The sequence below is a fragment of the Oncorhynchus tshawytscha genome, linkage group LG04, assembly GCF_018296145.1.
Source record: "Oncorhynchus tshawytscha isolate Ot180627B linkage group LG04, Otsh_v2.0, whole genome shotgun sequence".
NCBI lineage: Eukaryota > Metazoa > Chordata > Actinopteri > Salmoniformes > Salmonidae > Oncorhynchus > Oncorhynchus tshawytscha.
This window is the reverse complement of record NC_056432.1, coordinates 32,826,808-32,848,132: the sequence shown is the minus strand read 5'-3', so window position 1 is coordinate 32,848,132 and position 21,325 is coordinate 32,826,808. Positions and strand designations below refer to the sequence as shown.

The 21,325-nt window shown below is 43.0% G+C and overlaps 2 protein-coding genes across 2 annotated transcripts in view; both read right to left on the bottom strand.

The window, feature by feature from the left end:
• serinc5 (serine incorporator 5) overlaps positions 1-5,381 on the bottom strand; it is a 48,053-nt gene extending 42,672 nt beyond the window's left edge. Inside the window, exon 1 of the mRNA XM_042320656.1 lies at positions 5,188-5,381. Within this exon, the coding sequence (XP_042176590.1) occupies positions 5,188-5,214 (27 nt within the window). The 5' untranslated portion in view covers positions 5,215-5,381. The remainder of the gene's footprint in view (positions 1-5,187) is intronic.
• A 3,981-nt stretch (positions 5,382-9,362) lies between these two features.
• Positions 9,363-16,034, bottom strand: cdk7 (cyclin-dependent kinase 7). The gene is made up of 12 exons (XM_024417718.2): positions 15,902-16,034; positions 15,445-15,504; positions 13,958-13,991; positions 13,643-13,710; positions 13,286-13,354; positions 12,393-12,503; positions 11,759-11,877; positions 11,548-11,647; positions 11,099-11,185; positions 10,799-10,948; positions 10,400-10,544; positions 9,363-9,780 (listed from the first exon to the last, which is right to left on the bottom strand). The coding sequence occupies exons 1-12, from the start codon at positions 15,965-15,967 to the stop codon at positions 9,752-9,754; spliced, it is 1,038 nt and encodes a 345-aa protein (XP_024273486.1). The 5' UTR covers positions 15,968-16,034; the 3' UTR covers positions 9,363-9,751.
• Between the last annotated feature and the right edge of the window lie 5,291 nt (positions 16,035-21,325).

The window sequence follows — 21,325 nt, the reverse complement described above, 5'->3', positions numbered from 1 at the left end:
AGGGAAGGTTGCACAATATATTTCCACAAAACGAACAACTTAGGTTGATGATATTCCATCTAAACAGTATTTATGCAAAAGTTGATCATTTAAAAAAAGTATACACTTCATTTCTCAAAAACGCAACAATACATTTGGGCTTTGATGTCAAAAGAAGAACTGGTGGTGGTGGCAGTGCACTGTTTGGATCTAAATGCCAGAAGCTGAATGGGAAGAAAGTCCTACCGCTTCGGGCAGACTGGGTCAGGGAGCTTCAGTCATATGCAGGCCTCACTTTTACAATTACCACGGCTACCAACAGTGGAAGAGTGGATTCAACATGAAGCTGAGGCCAATTGAAAAAAATCTTTGACCTTTCCTGATCTTGCACATCTGCGCGGCATCTTCAGCGTTCAAATACTAAAATGGTTTGTGTGATATTATGCTTTATTCGTTGAGTGACAAACTATGTAACTTGCTAGGTTATTGATATCTATGCACTGTTGAAAATGGTGTTTTACGGGGAAAAAAGTAAGCTACCTGCTGAACGGGGCTTACAATAGATATTATTTAGATTGTTCAGGTTCACCATCAGCAATAGTTTTGGTACTTTTGCTTTAAACAATCAGTGTACTGTATATGGTCAATTTTAGAGAGGTTTACTGGATGGCAGAAGCAAGAGGAGAAGACCATTCGTTTTTGAGATGGGGGTGAAATCCAAATATATTCCTTGGCGATAAATATTGATACATTACTAGCTCAAATACTTAATCTGCAAAAATGACAAGTGAATTGGTGGGTGATGGTGATTTCAGAACCAAAGTGGGGAGACAAAAACAATCAGCTACATTGCCCCCCCCACCCCACCCCCCTAATCTGATAGTGGGGTGGTAGATGCCTAGTCTCCCTTATGGCTCAGCTCAGGTGTCTACATCTCTCTTTCTCTCTCGCTTCCATTAGCACCAAGCAGACGGGCATTTCACTGGGTTTCATCATACTACCCTCTCTACATGCAGACCCTCAGCACATCCGGGTACATGCTAAATAAACATCCAAACATAAACACACACTAAACTAGAGCAGAGCAACTAGCTCCAGACATAGTCCTACTCCCACAACTATGCTCTCATCGTAGCCTGAGCCAAACTCTAGTCTTCTAATGGCTATACCTGGTACAGGCCAAGCCAATCAAAGACCACATTATCCTGGGTTTTGATTGAGGGCTCAGCTCAAGTCCCCTCCTCCTACGGAAGCCTGTATTCGTCTGTGCTCACAGGCAGAGGGGTTTTGAAAGGACACTTCATCATAATCACTACACGTGTTGTTTCCTAAACATGAAGACAGTCTATGAGACTGTTTATGCATATATATACACTATGGCTTTGTTTACTTAGCCACGTTGGTTCAGAAGGAAACCTTCTGTCACTGTTCCAGGGTCAGATCTCTTTGCCCAAAGCCTGACCTCTACTATTATGGGCTAAACTGCCCAGCAGGCCTGGGATCTGTGTCTGAATGCAGAGTGGGGCCATGTGGCACTGTGGCAGGCCCGGAGTGACAGACATCTACTGGATGTCAGCTGCAGGTGTGTGTGTCTGCCAGACTAGTACTGCAAGGCAGGTGTATGCTGAGTCAGTGTGTGACTACAGTGTTTCCCTACCTCTCACTGCTGTGTTTGTCACCATAACGTTATGTTTCCAACGTAGGTCAGAGTTACGGCTGCACCTATCAGAGACACCTCCCTGGTCCAGACTCTCCTGTCCCAGACTACTTCTCTTCGTGTCCATCTACACCACTGTTTCTGTCCCTATTCTGTCAAACTCTGGTCCGTTTCTCTCCAATACTAATCGAATCCAAAACAGCCAGCCCCCCCACATTCAACCAAGGAGGAAATGAACAGACCACCCGCAGACTACACACACACACACACAAGTAAGACACACACAAACGTATACACACACTGTCAAAACAAACACGAATACACACACACGTTGACAGGGACAAAGCTAATAGGGGTCTGTGACCGGATTAGCATATGCCCTGTACAGCAGGACAATTTTGACTAAAGTGTTTGTGCTTAATTTCTTGCAAATCTCAGCCACACACACACACACACACCACCCCTCATTTCCTTTGATTCCTTTCTCCATTGAATGGGCTGAAGGGATGGCCCTGACTGCATTGGATAAGGGATGTGTCCCTGTAATTAAATTCATCTGGAGGAGAAACTATTCCGTGTGGTTAGACTAGCAGGCAGTTAGGTTCAGCCCTGGCCCATGATCCACTCCTCCTTAATGGAACAATGCCAAGAACTAGGTCTATTCCATGGGAAATATACGTTTTCTGTATCCCTGCTTGGATGATATATTTTCCTCAAATATCTCAACATGAAGTCATGTTTAACTATGTGTTAGTGGTCTTTTGATTGGTTGGTTTGACACTAGAAACCTATGAGTAAACTACCCCGTAGTCTTTTCAGCCATAGAAGCTCTGCTCATCACCTAATGGCTTGGCCATATCATCCCCAAGTAGCCGTCTCTAGACTTGACAGTTCATGCAGCTTTTGTATTCTGATCACGTCATGCGTCTTCACCTATAGGATAATCAAATCAAACTTTATTTGCCACATGCGCCGAAAACAAGTGTAGACTTCCCCGTGAAATGCTTAGGTACAAGCCCTTAACCAACAGTTCAGTTCAAGGGTATCGTGTCTAGACTTGGCAGCTAATGCAGCTTTTGTATTCTGATCATGGAGTCTCCGGATTCCCTTTTCCCGCGCTATATATAAATGCCAGTATGCGAGTATAAATCTGATAATAACAAAACAACAACTTGATGGCAGTAGCCAACTGCTGTAGCTAACTAGCCAGCTAGCCTCTGTAGCTAGCCAACCGGCTAGGAATGCATTTCCTCCAATGTTTAATGGAAAAAAGGTGCCTCTCGCTCCCAAAACACATATTTTATGAAGACTTGTGGGCGAAGTGCAGATGACGTCGCCTACTGTATGTGCTTTCAGTAGCCTGATAGAGTCCAGACTGAGGAGAAACCCGCACACAATGCATCCCTGACCACCTCCAGAAGGGGTCAGCCAGATCTGAACACAATTCCATTTTCTATTACAATTTAAGGGCCTTTATTGGCATGGGAAACATGTTTACATTGCCAAAGAAAGTGAAATAGATCATAAACAAAAGTGAAATAAGCAATAAAAAAATAAACAGTAAACATTACACTTACAAAAGTTCCAAATGAATAAAGCCATTTAAAATGTCATATTATGTCTATATACAGTGTTGTAATGATGCAAATAGTTAAAGTACAAAAGGGGGAAAAATAAACATAATAACAAATAAACATAATGCTGTTTGTTCTTCACTGGTTGATCTCCTCTTGTGGCAACAGGTCATAAATATTGCACACTGTGATATTTCACCGAATAGATATGGGAGTTTATCAAAATTGGATTTGTTTCAAATTCTTTGTGGGTCTGTGTAATCCGAGGGAACTATGTGTCTCTAATATGGTCATACATTTGGTCGGAAGTTAGGAAGTGCAGCTCAGTTTCAATCTCATTTTGTGGGCAGTGTGCACATAGCCTGTCTTCTTTTCCATGCCAGGTCTGACTTTGGGGGCCTTTCTCAATAGCAAGGCTATGCTCACTGAGTCTGTACATAGTCAACGATTTCCTTAATTTTGGATCAGTCACTGTGGTCAGGTATTCTGCCACTGTGTACTCTCTGTTTAGGGCCAAATAGCATTCTGGTTTGCTCTGTTTTTTTTGTAAATGATTTCCAATGTGTCAAGTAATTATCTTTTTCCTTTCTCATGATTTTGTTGGGTCTAAGTGTTGCTGTCCTGGGGCTGGGTCTGTTTGTGTTTGTGAACAGAGCCCCAGGACCAGCTAGCTTATGGGGCTCTTCTCCAGGTTAATTTCTCTGTAGGTGATGGCTTTGTTATGGAAGGTTTGGGAATCGCTTCCTTTTAGCTGGTTGTAGAGTTTAACATCTCTTTTCTGAATTTTCATAATTAGCGGGTATCGGCCTAATTCCGCTCTGCATGCATTACTTGGTGTTTTACATTGTACACAGAGGATATTTTTGAAGAATTCTGCATCCAGTCTCAATTTGATGTTTGTCCCATTTTGTGAATTCTTGGTTTGTGAGCGGACCCCAGGCCTCACAACCATAAAGGGCAATGGGTTCTATAACTGTTTCATGTATTTTTAGATCCTAATTGGTATGTCGAATTTTATTCTGATAGCAGAAGTTGCATGTATGTGTCAAGTGTAGACACGATTCTTGGAACATCTCTACCCTAAATCCCAACCCTAACCGTAACTCCTATGGTGGTTAAGGTAACGGTTAAATTTAGGGTTAAGGTTAGGGGTTAAGGTTAGGATTTGGGGTAGGGACATCCCAAGGGTCATGTCTACACTTGACACTTAGACGCGACTTCTGCTATCAGAATACGAAGATCGCATTGTATATTGAATTAAACTCAGTACTGCTAGTCAAGCGGACACATATCATTAAACTGGGAAAGAAGAGATCTGCCAGAACCACACAGCATTACGTCACTGGCAAACTGTGAGATCAATTCAAAAAACGAATTGGACCAAGCCGAACACAAAGGCTAGACTATGTTTGTAGAGGTAGCCTGAGCGGCAAATTTAGGCACTGAACCCAAAATTGTGTCACCGCATGATAAACAGTGCAACGATATTATAGTACATTGTTTACAGTCGAACTGACATTGCTAACACCAGTAACATTTTTGCCAGTTTACACAAATGTTACATACTCGCTTCTGATACGAATCGCAACAGCTTTGTAGATGCATTGTGCGCTAACGTTACTTTGTATACATTTTTGGAAACTGTCTGGCTAAATTATCTTCGAGTTGTCATCAGCAAGGAATAGCTAGCTAAATTAGCTTTTAGCCAACCGTTGGAAGACACATATACACACACACACATTTAATAAAATACAGAAATTAATTTCAACCTTCAATACACATTGAAATTAAGAATAAAACAAAAACCACTACATGTCGACATTGTCCATCAAATGAAAACTACACATTATGCTGGAGTTTAATTATTAGCAAAACAGGGATAGCTAGCTATAATATTAGCTGGTGCAGGAGATTTTTACATGAACATGCCAACTAATATTCCGACATCAGTGAACACACTTGCTTATTATTACTCACCTGCCCTATACAGCGCGGGGTACACATCTTGTTACGGTGGCCAAAAATACCCTTTCAGAATGTAGCCCACTTTTCCAGTTCCGGACGTTCTCTTGTAGAGATCTACTTTAAAAGACCGTGGGGACAGTACGTGTGACCCAGTCTTCCCCGTCTCTCTCGTTCTCTCCCCCTCTCTCCTCCCACTGTTTTTACCGTGATGGCGTTACTTGCTACAGGCAGTTGCTGAACCACTCATTGCACAGACAAAAGCCACTATTTAAACTTTGAGTCACTAGAGCGTGACTCAAAGCAAGTAAGATGTAGAGGTACTGTGTAATAAATCACTATGAAGCGTTATAAACAGTTAATACGACAAAAGAAGATACTGTGACAATGACACATTTAATTTATAATATTGTCTTTTCTCATTTCATTTATTTCTCACTTCCGTTTTAGTCACATTGTTCTAGGTTCATATAGATTCCGTTCATGACAGTTGGTCAATAAACTGTTATATTAGGGATTAGAAATGTCCTACAGTCACAGTGAAATCCTTTTGAATAAACCGTGTGTGTGTGCGCGTGCGCGTCTGTTATTAACGTGTCTGTCACGTTGTGTGTCTTTGTTACAGAAGTGTTACTGATTCTGGCGTTGGCTTTTCATAATGTTCCATAGTGAGACTATCACTGTAGTCACCATAGTGACAGACAACGAAATCTCAGGTCTCAGCTTCAACAACTTGTCTATTAGCCGGAACCTGGGTGATGACACTGACCTCATCTTCTCAAACTTTTATCTTTTCTCTCTTTCATTTCCACAGAGAAACGCAAACAAGATACAGGGAGGAATGTTTAGAGGGGCTGTTTTTTTTCACTCAGTGTGGGTGTGTTTGTCTATGTGTTTGTGTGGACTAAAATGACCTTCACATGGATACAGAATGGCATATCTGAGCTCACTCACACAGGCAGCCTTTTCCTACTCTGTCCTTGTGAGTAATATGGGACAGGGAAGCCTGGGCGTTTATTTAATTTAGCATAATATTAATATTTATTTTCATATCATGTGATGCCGAGAACCAATATCATGTGATATTGAAGTCAAAGTCAGATAAGGGAGCAGGCATTTGATCTTGAGTCAAACGTGCATTCTCTCATTCTGTCTCGCATTCGCTCACAGAATGAGCGATGTAGGGCTTAACAATGGCGCTCATAACTATTCTTGGAGTGATTCTGCTATCACAGTGTGAGCTGATAACTGGCCTCTTGTGTACAACTGCTGTGTGTGTCATCTGACGCTGCCGTCACACACACACCATCCATTCACACACACACTGGACCCTGTCATTTCTCCAGGCTCGGCCGCCACACAAGGCCATTGTGTCCCTGCTCTGCTGTTCCAGTGCTGTATTGTATTGTGGGGCATCATTGCCCTCACCTCAACCCTGAGCCCCATGATCCAAATGACAGAGGTGTCTGGACTGAGTCCTGCTCCAATATTCCAATAAGATCTCCTTCCTTCCTTTTCATTGAGATAACAATCACTGATCCAACAGCATTTGATAGGTGAAAGGCAATAAGGGCCTCACTACAGTACAGGTGTAGAGGATGGCAGCTTTTGACATGCTCTGTTCTGACACAACTGGACAGGGGACAGCTAAAAGGTAGTCTCCTCTCTCAACCTCTATGGAGTGCTGACTGCCCTGAGTTTGGCGAGAGACTAAGTCTGTCATGAGATCTGCTCTCACTTGTCAGGTTGTGTTAGATCAGTCTGGACAGAGGGGACAGTAGTGATTGGGGGAAAGTATATACAGTAGAGTATCACAATATTATTTTTTATTATAAACTGGGTGGTTCGAGCCCTGAATGCTGATTGGCTGACAGCCGTGGTATATCAGACCGTATACCATAGGAATGACAAAGAGATGACTGCGTGAATCAGGCCTTCATGGTCGAATTTCTTCAAAGAAACCACTACTAAAGGACACCAATAATAAGAGGAGACTTACTTGGACCAAGAAACACATGCAATGGACATTAGACCAGTGGAAATCGAGTCCAAATTTGTGATTTTTGGTTCCAACCGCTGTGTCTTTGTGAGACGCAGAGTAGGTGAATGGATGATCTCCGCATGTGTGGTTCCCACCGTGAAGCATGGAGGAGATGGTGTGGGGGTGGTTTTCTGTTATTTTGTATCATTTTTTTTTTACATTTAACCTTTATTTAACTAGGCAAGTCAGTTAAGAACAAATTCTTATTTACAATTATGGCCTACCGGGGAACAGTGGGTTAACAGTGGTACTAAGTATTGTCGTAATATCGTATTGTGAAGTCCGTGGAATTTCCCAACCCTAGGGGACAGGTCGTCACTTTAGACTGTTGACATCCAGCACTGCTGGTGGCACACTGGTGTCATACTGGAGCTGAACTGTGCCGTCTGCCCTGGAGGCATTATGTCTCCTTGTCGCACACATTCTCCCTCCCTCCCACAAACACAATGGGCAAGTTTGTTTTGCATGGCTTGGTGCCCCAGGGTGGGCAGGGCCTGCTCATTTCATGCCATTCTATTGGTCCTGAAGTGAAATCTCTACCAACCCGGGGAACCGGACCATGCAAAATCAAACCCTGTCGCCGGTATCCATATTTCTGTCCACACACATTATTTTGCGAGATTCTCCTTTTTGGGTTTTCATTGCAGACTAAACTGTGTATTTTTAGTTAGTTTTCTATTATATACACACACACTACATGACCTGCTCATCAAACATCTCATTCCAAAATCATGTGCATTAATATGGAGTTGGTCCCCTCTTTGCTGCTATAACAGCCTCCACTGTTCTGAAAGGCTTTTCACTAGATGTTGGAACATTGTTGCAGGGACTTGCTTCCATTCAGCCACAAGAGCATTAGTGAGGTCGGGCACTGATGTTGGGTGTTTAGGCCTGGCTCGCAGTCGACATTCCAAATAATCCCAAAGGTGTTAGATTGGCCTGCACAGAGCCCTGACCTCAACCCAATCAAATTCTTCCACACCGATCCCAACAAACCACTTCTGTATATACCTTGCTCTGTGCACAGGGGCATTGTCATGCTGAGACTGGAAAGGGCCTTCCCCAAACTGTTGCCACAAAGCTAGAAGCACAGAACTGTCTACAATGTCATTCTAGGCTGTAGTGTTAAGATTTCCCTGCCTTGGAACTAAGGTTCCCAAACCATTTTTCCTTTTCCACCAAACTTTACAGTTGGCACTATTGTAGCGTTCTCCTGGCATCCACAAAACCCAGATTAGTCTGTCAGACAGTGAAGCATGACTAACCACTCCAGAGAACGCGTTTCCACTGCTCCAGAGTCCAATGAAGCATGACTTTACACCATTTCAGCCGACGCTTGGCATTGCACATGGTGATCTTAGGCTTGTGTGCGGCTGCCTGGCCGTGGAAACATACTTCATGAAGCTCCTGACGATCAGGTCTTGTGCTGACATTGCTTCCAGAGGCAATTTGAAACTCAGTAGTGAGTGTTGCAATCGAGGACAGATGATTTTTACGTGCTTGGTAGGCCAGCTTGTGTGGCCTACCACTTCACAGCTGAGCTGTTGTTGCTTCTAGGCGTTTCCACTTCACAATAACAGCACTTACAGTTGATCAGGGCAGAATGTGACGAACTGACTTGTCGGAAAGGTGGCATCCTATGATGTTGCCAAGTTGAAAGTCCCTGAGCTCTTCAGTAAGGCCATTCTACTGCCAATGTTTGTGTGCTCAATTTTATACACCCGTCACAAGTTTGGCTGAAATATCCAAATCCACTAATTTGGAGGGTTGTCCACATACATAGTGTTATATGCTTTAGTGTTTCTTTGCTTTCCTCACCTCTCACACAGCAAGAGAAGGTTTATTCTTTATACATTTATCAGGTTTCAGAGTCACTGTTTAAGTAGTGTAATCATTCAGAGCAGGAAGGGCACTGCCCTCCATGTGGGGTGAATGCCAACACAAACCAGAGAGTGGGAAAGGTGACATGAGGATTCCCAAACACAAGTTCCATATTTTATATTCCACAAAAGTGTCCCACTAACAATTTTCATAAAATTCATGAAAAAAAACAGTATCAAATGTGATACTTCATTGTGACACGAGTTGGCTAAGAGTTGAGGTGTCACGTTATTTCAGAGGTGTCAACCAAATGAACAAGAGCATCAACTCAGACAGAATCATTTATTATCCTACATCACTTACACAAAAAATAAACAAATAAAACTAAATCTATGAAATGAATTATAACGAAAATCACGTCTTGCTGTTTTTTTCCTCGACCACATAAATAGTTCTACTCTAGCAGGCTCTTACAGAGCTCAGAAATCATTGTTGCAATGAAGAATATCCAGAACCACTGTTCTAGACCACACCGGAGGTAGAAGTACTTGCCCCTTAAATAATCTGATCCTAGATCAGTGGTTAACACCAAATGTAGAAAGAAAGAAAAATGACCCTGGACCACTGGTTAGGGGCAACTTCTATCGAGTCCAATGAACCACACTAAGTTCAACAGCAGGAGTGATCATGTTGCTCCACTGAATCAAATCCCCCCCCTCACAGTATCAGTTTCTTCTTTATGGTGCCTGAAAAGGAAAAACAATCATTGATTTAATGAACATATAGACTCACCATCTGCTAACAACTCAATTCAGATTTCGGCACCCAGAGCCTCTTAAAAATAAAGCTCAGCTCAGGGTATTATAATATACAGCCCAGTCGACCATAATAGTTCCCAAACCACTGCTTGGAACCTCCCAGTAACACGGTTTCTGTTGCAGTAAAATGTACTGCCACCACCCTTTCAACTGTGTGTGTTCTAGTCCTGGGTTGCTCTAGCAGTCATTTTTACCACTGACACCCTTTTAATAACTGGGCTTGGAATCTAAATGGGATTCCAGCTCTATGCAAGTAACAACACATTGCTCGGACTGTGAGATTACGCGTTTTTCATTTAATTTAATTGGTCACAGTACAAAAATATGTATGCATTCTTGGAATGGGAGGGCCGCTTTTTGGCCTCACCAAATCTGGAAACCAGTCCTCGACTCCGTTGTACAAGCCAAACTGTCAGTTTAAATAAGCAAGCAGAATAATATTTCCCAATATCATTAACACCATGGTCAAACACAACCATGTATGATGGAATAATGATGCCTGTGCTATTGTCTCCAATGGTGAGGGAGGGTGTGTGGTGTTATTTACTCGTCTCCAGTCCGTCTCGTTTCCTCTTGATTCCGATGGTGAGGTTCTCCTTCTCTTTGAGAGCCTCTGCTGATGAGTTGGGCCGGGGCAGCTGGTGCCCGGGGGTCGGACCTGGTCTGTTACTGAAGTACCTCATCTTTAGAGCCTGGTGACAGGGGGTGGAGGGGGGCTTTAGAGCTAGGAGAAACAGCAATGAATATACACAGAGAGAAGCTGAACTAAGGCTGCATCACAAGTTGCACCCTATTCCCCATAGGGCTCTGGTCAAAAACAAAAGTAGTGCACTATATAGGGAACAGGATGCCATTAGGAAGTGCATATAATCCACAGGGTAATACAACCATGTAAAAAAGGAAGTAACTTGTGAAAGATACGCAGTGCCACAGCACACCAACATACCTGTGTAGCTGTAAGGCGTGTGGAAGGGTTGAAGGTGAATAGACCCTGTAGTAGCTCTAAGAGGTCGTCTCCTGCAGCACTGAAGATGTGTTCCAGAGGAGTACCAGGAAACAACTTAAATGACACATAGTCAGGTAGACTACTCATCCCCTAGAGATGGAGAGAGAGAGAAAAAGAGACAGAAACATGAAGGCATGATTTAAATCCACAATTTAGTATTAAAGAACCAGGTATTTTAAAGCAGATGCTTCGTCTTAAAATAACCACCTGCAGACACAGAAAACACAGACGAGTACTCACAGGCCAGGTGTCATCTGTAGGAGTCCCCAGAGCTTCAAAGATCTTACTCAGCTGGTCCAGATCTGAGTCTCCAGCTAGGAAGGGTAACTGGAGAGAGACAGAGGGTGTTACACCACAAACATGCAGTGAGCATGGGCTCAGTCCCAAATGGCAACATATTCCTACGGGCCCTGGACAAAAGTAGTGCACTATATAGGGAATAGGGTTCCTTTTGTGACACAGCCTTAGTGTGTACAGAAAATGTGTGTCTGAAAATACAGTTCTGGAACCTTAATGCTCAGTCTAGATCAAAAAGTCACCACGAGACAAGACAATTTTGGAATTTCGATTAATCTGAGCTGTCTAGGTTTCACAGCATTTTTGTAGCATTATACAGACAAATTGAGTTGTTTTGTCTTGTCTCAATGCTTAAATTGGACTGAGCTTATGTGGTGTATGAGTGTATATACCCTTAAGAGGAGCTCTGCAAGGATGCAGCCCACAGCCCACATGTCGACGCCCACCCCATACATCCTGGCACCGAACAACAACTCTGGAGAACGATACCACCTGAGAGTTCGCAAAGATTGCATCACAAACCCAGTGAAACATAAATTAAATGCATTTTTTAAAAACTAAACAGACAAAGGCCTTGAAAAGGAGTTTGAGAGTGACACCTACCTGGTGACTACCTGGTGAGTGTAGACTCTGTTAGGGCTGCCGAATGCTTTAGCTAAACCAAAATCAGCCAGCTTCAACACACCATTCTCATCCAGCAGCAGGTTATTGGGCTTCAGATCCTACAAACAGATACAGTATTTTACTAATTTCCCCTTTGCCAAGATAATCCACCTGACAGGTGTGGCATATCAAGAAGCTGATTAAGCAACATGAACATTACACAGGTGCACCTTGTGCTGGGGGCAATAAAAGGCCACTAAAATGTGCAGTTTTGTCACACAACACAATGCCACTGATGTCTCTAGTTTTGAGGGAGCGTGCGATTGGCATGCTGACTGCAGGAATGCCCACCAAAGCTGATGCCAGAGAATTTCATGTTAATTTCTCTACCATAAGTCCACCCCAACGTAATTTCAGAGAATTTATCAGTACGTCCAACCGACCTCACAACCGCAACCCATGTGTAACCACACCACCCCATATTTCTGTTCAGTATACGTATATATTTTGGAGTTTTACAGTTACAAACAGATTCTGGAGATCAGTCTACTGCCCCTAACATTACCTCACACAGGCACCTATGAGAAGGTGTGTATTGTATGAGCATGCTTTGAGAAGGTGTGTGTTAACCTACCCTGTGCAGAACCCAGTGGTGGTGCATGTACTCCAGGCCCTGTAGAGTCATCACTATGAAGGCTTTGATGTTGGCTGGAGTCAAAACCAGACTGGTATCTTTGATGATCACCTAGAACACAGGAAAGGGAGTTAGACCAGGGATGTCAGTCTCAATAGTCTACAACCCCCTTTAACTCTACAGGTTCAGGTTCACAGACAACAAAACACCTCTCAGGAAAGCACAAGCTGATCTGACAGATTTTCAGCTCAACATCTCTATACATAGAAAGGCTATCAAATCCTCATATGTCAGACCTCTGTGCACTTTTTCTGTCAATGATCTGATAATGGTCATTAGATCATCTTGAGAGCTGAGGGGAGCGGGGTATGGTGGCTCTTAGGGGGTCTATTTTCCTGCTCTCTACCTGAGTTTTACTGGCGGTGAAACTGGACATTCATCTGAAGCCATCGGGCAGCCACAGACTCCCATAAATACAGAGTAAATAGGAGAGATGGCGAGAGAAATGGGGATGGGCTGAGAGAGAGAGAGATTTGTTCCCCAGGGCCAGAGCTGGCCCTACAGAGCTCCTCAGAGAGAGATAGAAACCAACTAATACCATAGCTCTCAGGCTGCTCTCTCTCTGGGCAGTCTTTGATGTTCAGTTTGACTGAACCCATCTGTGCCTCAGGGAGGACATACCAGAGAGCTCTCAGAATGAACAGAGTACTAGTCTGTAAAGGGAGCCTCTCGCATATCCAAAAGGATCTTCAGACTGAGTATTAACCAATGAGTCCCAAGTAGTGCCTTTTCTCTCTGGAAAGAAATGGAGTATCCCTGTAGTTGCCTCTAGTGTCCAAAGCCACTTCTAGAATACCATCTCAATATGAACAAAACATAAAGCTCAGTCTTACCTCCAGATCTGTCTCCATGTAGTCAAACACCAAGCTGATGTTAGATTTGTGCCCAAATGCATCAAGCAGCTGAGAAACAGAGATATGGAAACACGGTGATGTAAATGTAGGGATATACTGATACATGATATTGTGCTTACTTTGAGAACATTACACAATTTCACAGTAAAAGGTGATGGTGAGCAAGATAATTAAGATAGTTTAGAAAGGATGCTTTGGTTATAGATCAATATCCAAATGAGCTCTAAATGATCATAAATGCAACTGATGAGGAAACTGATTCAGGGCTCTACCAGGAAAGCATTAATATTACTACTGACAGTTTCCATTACAACAGTGGTTTAGTTTGATTCTTACCCCAATAATGTTTGGGTGACTTAACTCCTGCAGTAGTTTAATCTCTCGTAGGGCTGTTCTGTTGATGCCTGAGAGATACATGATCAACAAACATGAGACAAGTATTCTGAATCATACTTCATGGGGTGGCTTCCCAGACAAAGATTTAGCCTAATCCTTGACTTTAAAAAACAACATTTTAATGGAGATTCTCCACCGAGTTTGCTTTTTAGTCCAGGAGTAAGTTAATCTGTATCAAGGAAACCACCCCATACATAAGTTTGAATCTAAAGCACTCTGAAGCTCCTGTACTGGGGTGCGTGGACACACACTCACCATCTTTAGCCTCTGTTCTGTGTCCAACTTTGATCTGTCAGGAGAAACAGCACACACTATTAATAGTGTACATTATAATCAAATCACCATAGCTTTAAAGTGTGGATATGAAATCAACAGTTTCATGATGAATTGAATGGCATGGTGTCCTTAGCATCCTGTTCTCCCCGACCCCCAGATTATACCCTACAAGGCCTACACAAAAACCGTACGCAGACAAAATTGCTGCTGCTGGCAATGTACTTTGGAAGATTCTCAACCGGGCAAAAGTCAGTCCTCTCCTCCTCCACGACCGGGAAAATGGAAGCCATATGTAGGAGTGTCAATTTGTTGATAAGCGAACAGAGAAGTGTCCTCCTCTCCTCGACCATCTCCTCCTGCCGAGGAAGCACAAGTGTATCCTATCGGGGAAGTGTTCTGAAATGTCACACCCCCTTTGAATCAGGGGTGTGTTCAGTACGACAGAACGGTGTGCAACGTTGAATTTAACGGAAACGGTACTGAACAACCAGTTGAAAAATGTTATGAATATCTGTAAGGTGCCCTGGATCTGAACACTGCCCTGTGCAACTAGGTCCTGGACTTCCTGACAGGCCGCCCCCAGGTGGTGAAGATAGGCACAACATCTCTGCCACGCTAATCCGCAACATGCGGATCCCACAGGGCTACATGCTCAGTCCCCTCCTGTACTCCCTGTTCACCCATGGTTGCATGGCAACGCACATCTCCAACTCAATCATCAAGTTTGCTGATGACACAACAGTGGTAGGCCTGAGTACCAACAATGACGAGACAGCCACAGAGAGGTGGTGAGAGCCATGGCGGAGAAATGCCAGGAAAATAACCTCTCCCTCAACAAAACTAAGAAGCAGAACGTGGACTTCAGGAGACAGCAGAGAGAGTACGCCCCCATCCACAGGGCCATAGTGGAGAGGGTGAAAAGCTTAAAATTCCTTGGCATGCACATCACTGACGACATGAAATCGTCCTTTCACAGACAGTGTGGTGAAGAAAGCGCAACAGCGCCTCTTCAACCTTAGGAGGATAAAGTAAGTTGGCTAGGCCCCTAAGACTCTCACGAAATGCTACAGATACACCATTGAGACCATCCTGTTAGAGAAAACCAAATTAGATCTCATTTTCCATTCTTTAGTGATGCATTCTGTTGATCCTGAACCATTCATCCCATATCAGAAACTACCATTCCAGTGTTTTACTTGCTATATTGTATTTACTTTGCCACCATGGCCTTTTTTTGCCTTTACCTCCCTTCTCACCTCATTTGCTCACATCGTATATAGACTTGTTTATACTGTATTATTGACTGTATGTTTGTTTTACTCCATGTGTAACTCTGTGTCGTTGTATCTGTCCAACTGCTTTGCTTTATCTTGGCCAGGTCGCAATTGTAAATGAGAACTTGTTCTCAACTTGCCTACCTGGTTAAATAAAGGTGAAATAAATAAATAAAATCTTAGGGACTTTACCTTCTTGATGGCAACTATTGTGTCGTTGGTCTTGTCCCTGGCTTTGTAAACAGTGGCAAACTGTGGGAAGGCAGGAATAACAACATTCGTTGATAAGTAAAACAGAGTGAAACTAACGTTACCATCAACTTCAAAAGTGACAAGCAGATAAATGTAGCTAGCTGACGTTAGTGTAGTTAGCTAATGAATTACTGCTAGCTAGTTAATTCAGGTTATTATCAGACGGTTTTTTAATTGCTGTAATTTTGAAGCTGTTGCCTTTGCAAAAATCGGCAACGTATCACAACTCATGCCATGGCTAGCTCATTGTGCTGCTTGCTAGCTAGGATAGTAATAAGGTAGCAGCTAGCAATCGAGCTTTAGTTTTCTCTGAACCTATAAAGCGCAAACGTTAATCTAAACAAAGCGGCTCATAAGCAAAACACTACTTTGGCAAGAGAATACTGCTTCTCATTACCTGACCCTCTCCCAGAAAATCTAGTTTTTCATATCTTTTTGCTCGGGACTTTACATCAAGCGCCATGATCACAATTTCAAACTGCAATTTCTCCAACTTCCGGCTTTGTTAAAGGTCCATAAGTATTTCCGGGTGAAACGAACATCGTTTTGAGTGTTAAATTTTGACCAACAGCGTCATCTGTTGGTTACTATTAACCCGAAGACTGATATCGACGTGATTATATGATCTAACCCACAAAACAAATAGTAACGATAGAATATCTACACTCCTATCTCCTTTTGTCAAAAAGAGAAACGCACTTGTAATATGGCAAATTATTGTCACCCACGATGAAATCAGGGAGGGGACTGTGGATCTGGATCTGTCCTAGCCCATTATTGGACTAATGAAGCCTAACGTTACTACTTAGTCCAAGAACCTTAAATGTTCTAAACCCTGTCTAAGCCGGGGGAGGGGTTTCTACTAAGCTATATATAATTGTTTTAAGGTCACACCAAGGATAATTTGCTATTTGATTTTGAATATTAAGACCCCTTAAAGTATCCCAAAAATCTATACAAAAAATATTTGATTAAACATTGTATTTGGCCTTACTGCTATTAGCCCACACAAACACATTAAGTAATAGTTTCACTACATGGAACAACAAATAGTCGCCCCAAATGTTTTTAAATAAAGTTTGTTCTGAAGTGTCTGTCCTATATCTGAGACATATAAGAAAGATCAGGATACATTTTTTAAAATTTTTAACATGTATTTAAGGTTCCCACAAGCCCATATTTACATATTACTGCGCTTGTTTACAGAAAACCGATGGAAGACAGAGTGGACTACCTGTGGTAATTACCTATCTGCATCTCAGAACAACTGTGTGTAAAGGGAAGACCGACACCACAAGCTAGTTGTCAATGAAAAACTTAATTAAAATCAAATTTTATTGGTCACATGCACCAAATACAACAGGTGTAGACCTTACAGTGAAATGCAAATAGTCTGGGTAGCCATTTGATTGGCTGTTCAGTAGTCTTATGGCTTGGGGGTAGACGCTGTTTAGAAGCCTCTTGGACCTAGACTTGTCGCTCCGGTACTCTTGCCGTGCGGTAGCAGAGAGAACAGTCTATGACTAGGGTGGCTGGAGTCTGACAATTTTTAGGGCCTTCATCTGACACCGCCTGGTATAGAGGTCCTGGATGGCAGGAAACTTGGCCCCGGTGATGTACTGGGCCATATGCACTACCCTCTGTAGTGTCTTGCGGTCTGAGGCCGAGCAGTTGCCATAACAGGTAGTGATGCAACCCGCCAGGATGCTCTCGATGGTGCAGCTGTAGAACCTTTTGAGGATCTGAGGACCCCTGCCAAATCTTTTCAGTCTCCTGAGGCGAAATAGGTTTTGTCGTGCCCTCTTCACAATTGTCTTGGAGTGCTTGGATCATATTAGTTTGTTGGTGATGTGGACGCCAAGGAACAAAAGCTCTCAACCTGCTCCACTACAGCCCTGTCGATGACAATAGGAATATTTTCCTGTAGTCCACAATCATCTCCTTTGTCTTGATCAGGTTGAGGGAGAGGTTGTTGTCCTCTCCCTCTGACCTCCTCCCTATAGGCTGTCTCATCGTTGTCGGTGATGGAGTTGGAGTCGTGCCTGGCCGTGCAGTCATGAATGAACAGGGAGTACAGGAGGAGACTGAGCATGCACCCCTGTCCCCCGTGTTGAGGATCAGCGTGGCGGATGTGTTGCTACCTAACCTCACCACTTGGGGGCGGCCCGTCAGGAAGTCCAGGATCCAGTTGCAGAGGGAAGTGTTTAGTCCCAGGCTCCTTAGCTTAGTGATGAGCTTTGAGGGTACTATGGTGTTGAACGCTGAGCTGTAGTTAATGAACAGCATTCTCACATAGGTGTTACTTTTGTCCAGGTGTGAAAGGGCAGTGTGGAGTGCAATAGAGATTCCATCATCTGTGGATCTGTTAGGGCGGTATGCAAATTGGATTGGGTCTAGGGTTTCTGGGATAATGGTGTTGATGTGAGCCATGACCAGCCTTTCAAAGCATTTCATGGCTAAAAGATGTGAGTGCTATGGTTCGGTAGTCATTCAGGCAGGTTACCTTAGTGTTCTTGGGCACAGGGACTATAGTGGTCTGCTGTTTTAAAACCGGTGTATTTTGCTGTTGTGGAAATATTTTTATGTGATATGAAAGTAAAGGGATTTATGTTTCCAGAACCATACCGCAATTGAGAATCAATTCACGTTTCGATTCAGTATTTGGCTGTTTTGTCTTCCAGAGCCAATTCGCCCTCCCCCGGCTTAGGCAGGGCTTAGATTGTTTAGTGCCAAAAATAAGGGGTTAACGCAATAAATTTTATGCATCAATTTAACCTTTTGTTTTCAGAAAAAATATTATTGCAGATGTGAAAGATAAGGTCCTTATGTTTCTTAAACCATACCACATACGATGTGTGTTAATGTTCAGGCCACGCATCTCTGTCCATACTGTCATTTGTATGTTATTTAGTCACACTCAATACCTCAGACATCACTGGTCCGATTTTGACAAAGCTTGGGTGTATGATGCATCTTGCCATAGAGATCCGGCATGTACAAAACCTTTGAAAGGTCACGCCCCTTCATGAATGTACTTGTCCTCTTGCTCAGTTGTGCACCGGGGCCTCCCACCCCTCTTTCTATTCTGGTTAGAGCCACTGCACAGCATTGTAAGAGATCTTCAGTTTCTTGGCGATTTCTCGCATGGAATAGCCTTCATTTCTCAGAACAAGAATAGACTGACGAGTTTCAGAAGAAAGTTCTTTGTTTTTGGCCATTTTGAGCCTGTAATCTAACCCACAAATGCCAATGCTCCAGATACTCAACTAGTCTAAAGAAGGCCAGTTTTAATGCTTCCTTAATCAGCACAACAGTTTTCAGCTGTGCTAACTTAATTGCAAAAGGGTTTTCTAATGATCAATTAGCCTTTTAAAATGATAAACTTGGATTAGCTAACACAACATGCCATTGGAACACAGGAGTGATGGTTGCTGATAATGGGCCTCTGTGGATATGTGTGGCCTCTGTGTGGCCTCTGTGTTTCCAGCAACAATGGTCATTTACAACATTAACAATGTCTACACTGTATTTCTGATCAATTTGATGTTATTTTAATGGACAAAACAATGTGATTTTCTTTCAAAAACATTTCCAAGTGACTCCAAACTTTTGAACAGTAGTGTATGTAAATGAGATATTTCTGTATTTCCATTTATTCCAAAAAACATGTTTTCACTTTGTCATTATGGGGTATTGTGTGTAGATGGGTGAGAAAATAAATGAATTGAAAACATTTTTCAGGCTGTATGAATACTTTCTGAAGGCCCTGTATCTGCTGTCCCATTTGAGCTTGAATTGTTGTCACTAATCGGCCCAAGGGCTTTGCTGCATCATTTGTGGGGGACAACATGTTTACAGTTGCCTTGTTTTATTAATCTTTTCTAAATACTGCTTTATGACAAAATTACTATGTTGAAGACTACAAATTATGATGATCATTTCTTCATCTATTTATTTCATACATGACTTAAAACGGTTGGTGCCAGTCACAGTTATCAACCAAGGCTTTATTACTTTTTTAAAAAAAGACAGTATCTGACCCGGACAGTTTCTTTTCTTTCAAAATCTTTGACAGGGATCCCCCGAGACCTGTCTCCTTCAGTATGGAAGCCTGCGTGATATATGCACCAGTGAACATACACACACACACACACACACACACACACACACACACACACACACACACACACACACACACACACACACACACACACACACACACACACACACACACACACACACACACACACACACACACAGAGAGAGCTCCATGGCTTCTTTCAGCTTAGTGATGTATATGCATCAGTGAACACATCTCCAGTCTCAAACTTCCCTCTCCGACATAAACCCTCCCATCCCAGAGGATTAGACATGGGGCTGCCCCTCCGCCCCTCTCACAGATAGATTGACACACATACAAACACACACACACACACACACACACACACACACACACACACACACACACCCTTCATTTTTTATGTAGAGCTTGACAAAAGCCGTGTGAAGGATCAGGCCTCTAGCTCCCCCTTACATGCATGCATACACACATCCTGACAGCTCATCTCTCTCTCTCTCTCTCTCTCTCTCTCTCTCTCTCTCTCTCTCTCGCGCTCTCTCTCTTGCACTCTCTCTCTCTCGCTATCTCTCTCTCTCTTTCCCCCCTCTGTCTCTCACTTTCTCTCTCCACCCTTACTCTCTCACAAACACACACTCAAATTCACATAGACTCCATGGTCCTTATGTATGCGTACAGTGGCCTCATGTTAAAGCCACTTGACAGACGTGAATAACAGGAGTGTATATGCTCGTGCAGCTGGGACAGGGTGGAAGAAAGGGAGGTAGAAGGGAGTGTGTTCACTTGCAGCCGAGATAGAATGAGAGGAGAGAAGGAGAGAGAGGAGAGAGAAAGTGATACATGGAGGCTGTAGAAAGGGAGAGTGGGACAGTAGTAAGAAGAGAACAGTCTAATTGGAGATGTGTGTAGACATGCCAGAACATCCCTAGATCTGTGTATCACATTAATACAGTGCATTGGGAAAGTATTCTGACCCCTTGACTTATTACACATTTTGTTGCGTTACAGCCTTTTTCTAAAATGTATTAAATAAAACATTTTCCTCATCGATCTACACACAATACCCCATAATGACGAAGCGAAAATAGGATTTTAGAAATATTTGCACATTTAGAAATACGCTTCTAGTGGCCTGGGACTTTAATGCAGCATGTTGAATGTACAACCAGAGGGGGAAAAAACTCTAGATCACCTTTACTCCACACACAGAGACGCATACAAACGCATCTCCCTCGCCCTCCATTTGGCAAATCTGACCATAATTCTATCTTCCCGATTCTTGCTTACAAGCTCAAATTTAAGTAGGAAGCACCAGTGACTCAGTCAATAAAAAAATGGTCAGAAGAAGCAAATGCTAAGCTACAGGACTGTTTTGCTAGTATAGACTGGAATATGTTCCGGGATTATTCCGATGGCATTGAGGAGTACACCACACCAGTCACTGGCTTCATCAATAAGTGCATCAATGATGTCGTCACCACAGTGACTGTACGTACACATCCTAACCAGAAGCCATGGATTACAGGCAACATCCACACTGAGCTAAAGGGTAGAGCTGCCACTTTCAAGGAGCGGAACTCTAACCCGGAAGCTTATAAGAAATCCCGCTATGCCCTCCGATGAACCATCAAATAGGCATCAATACAGGACTAAGATTGAATCGTACTACACCGGATCCGATGCTCGTCGGATGTGACAGGGCTTGCAAACTATTACAGACTACAAAGGGAAGCACAGCCAAGA

Bases quoted from the DNA above. Each gene is read 5' to 3' on its own strand.
- cdk7 (XM_024417718.2), bottom strand. From the start codon at position 15,967: ATGGCGCTTGATGTAAAGTCCCGAGCAAAAAGATATGAAAAACTAGAT. The intron at 11,648-11,758 runs GTAGGTGTCACT...GCGAACTCTCAG, and splicing joins ACTCACCAGGTAGTCACCAG to GTGGTATCGTTCTCCAGAGT. The intron at 11,186-11,547 runs GTATATACACTC...GTCTCTCTCCAG, and splicing joins TTGCAGAGCTCCTCTTAAGG to TTACCCTTCCTAGCTGGAGA.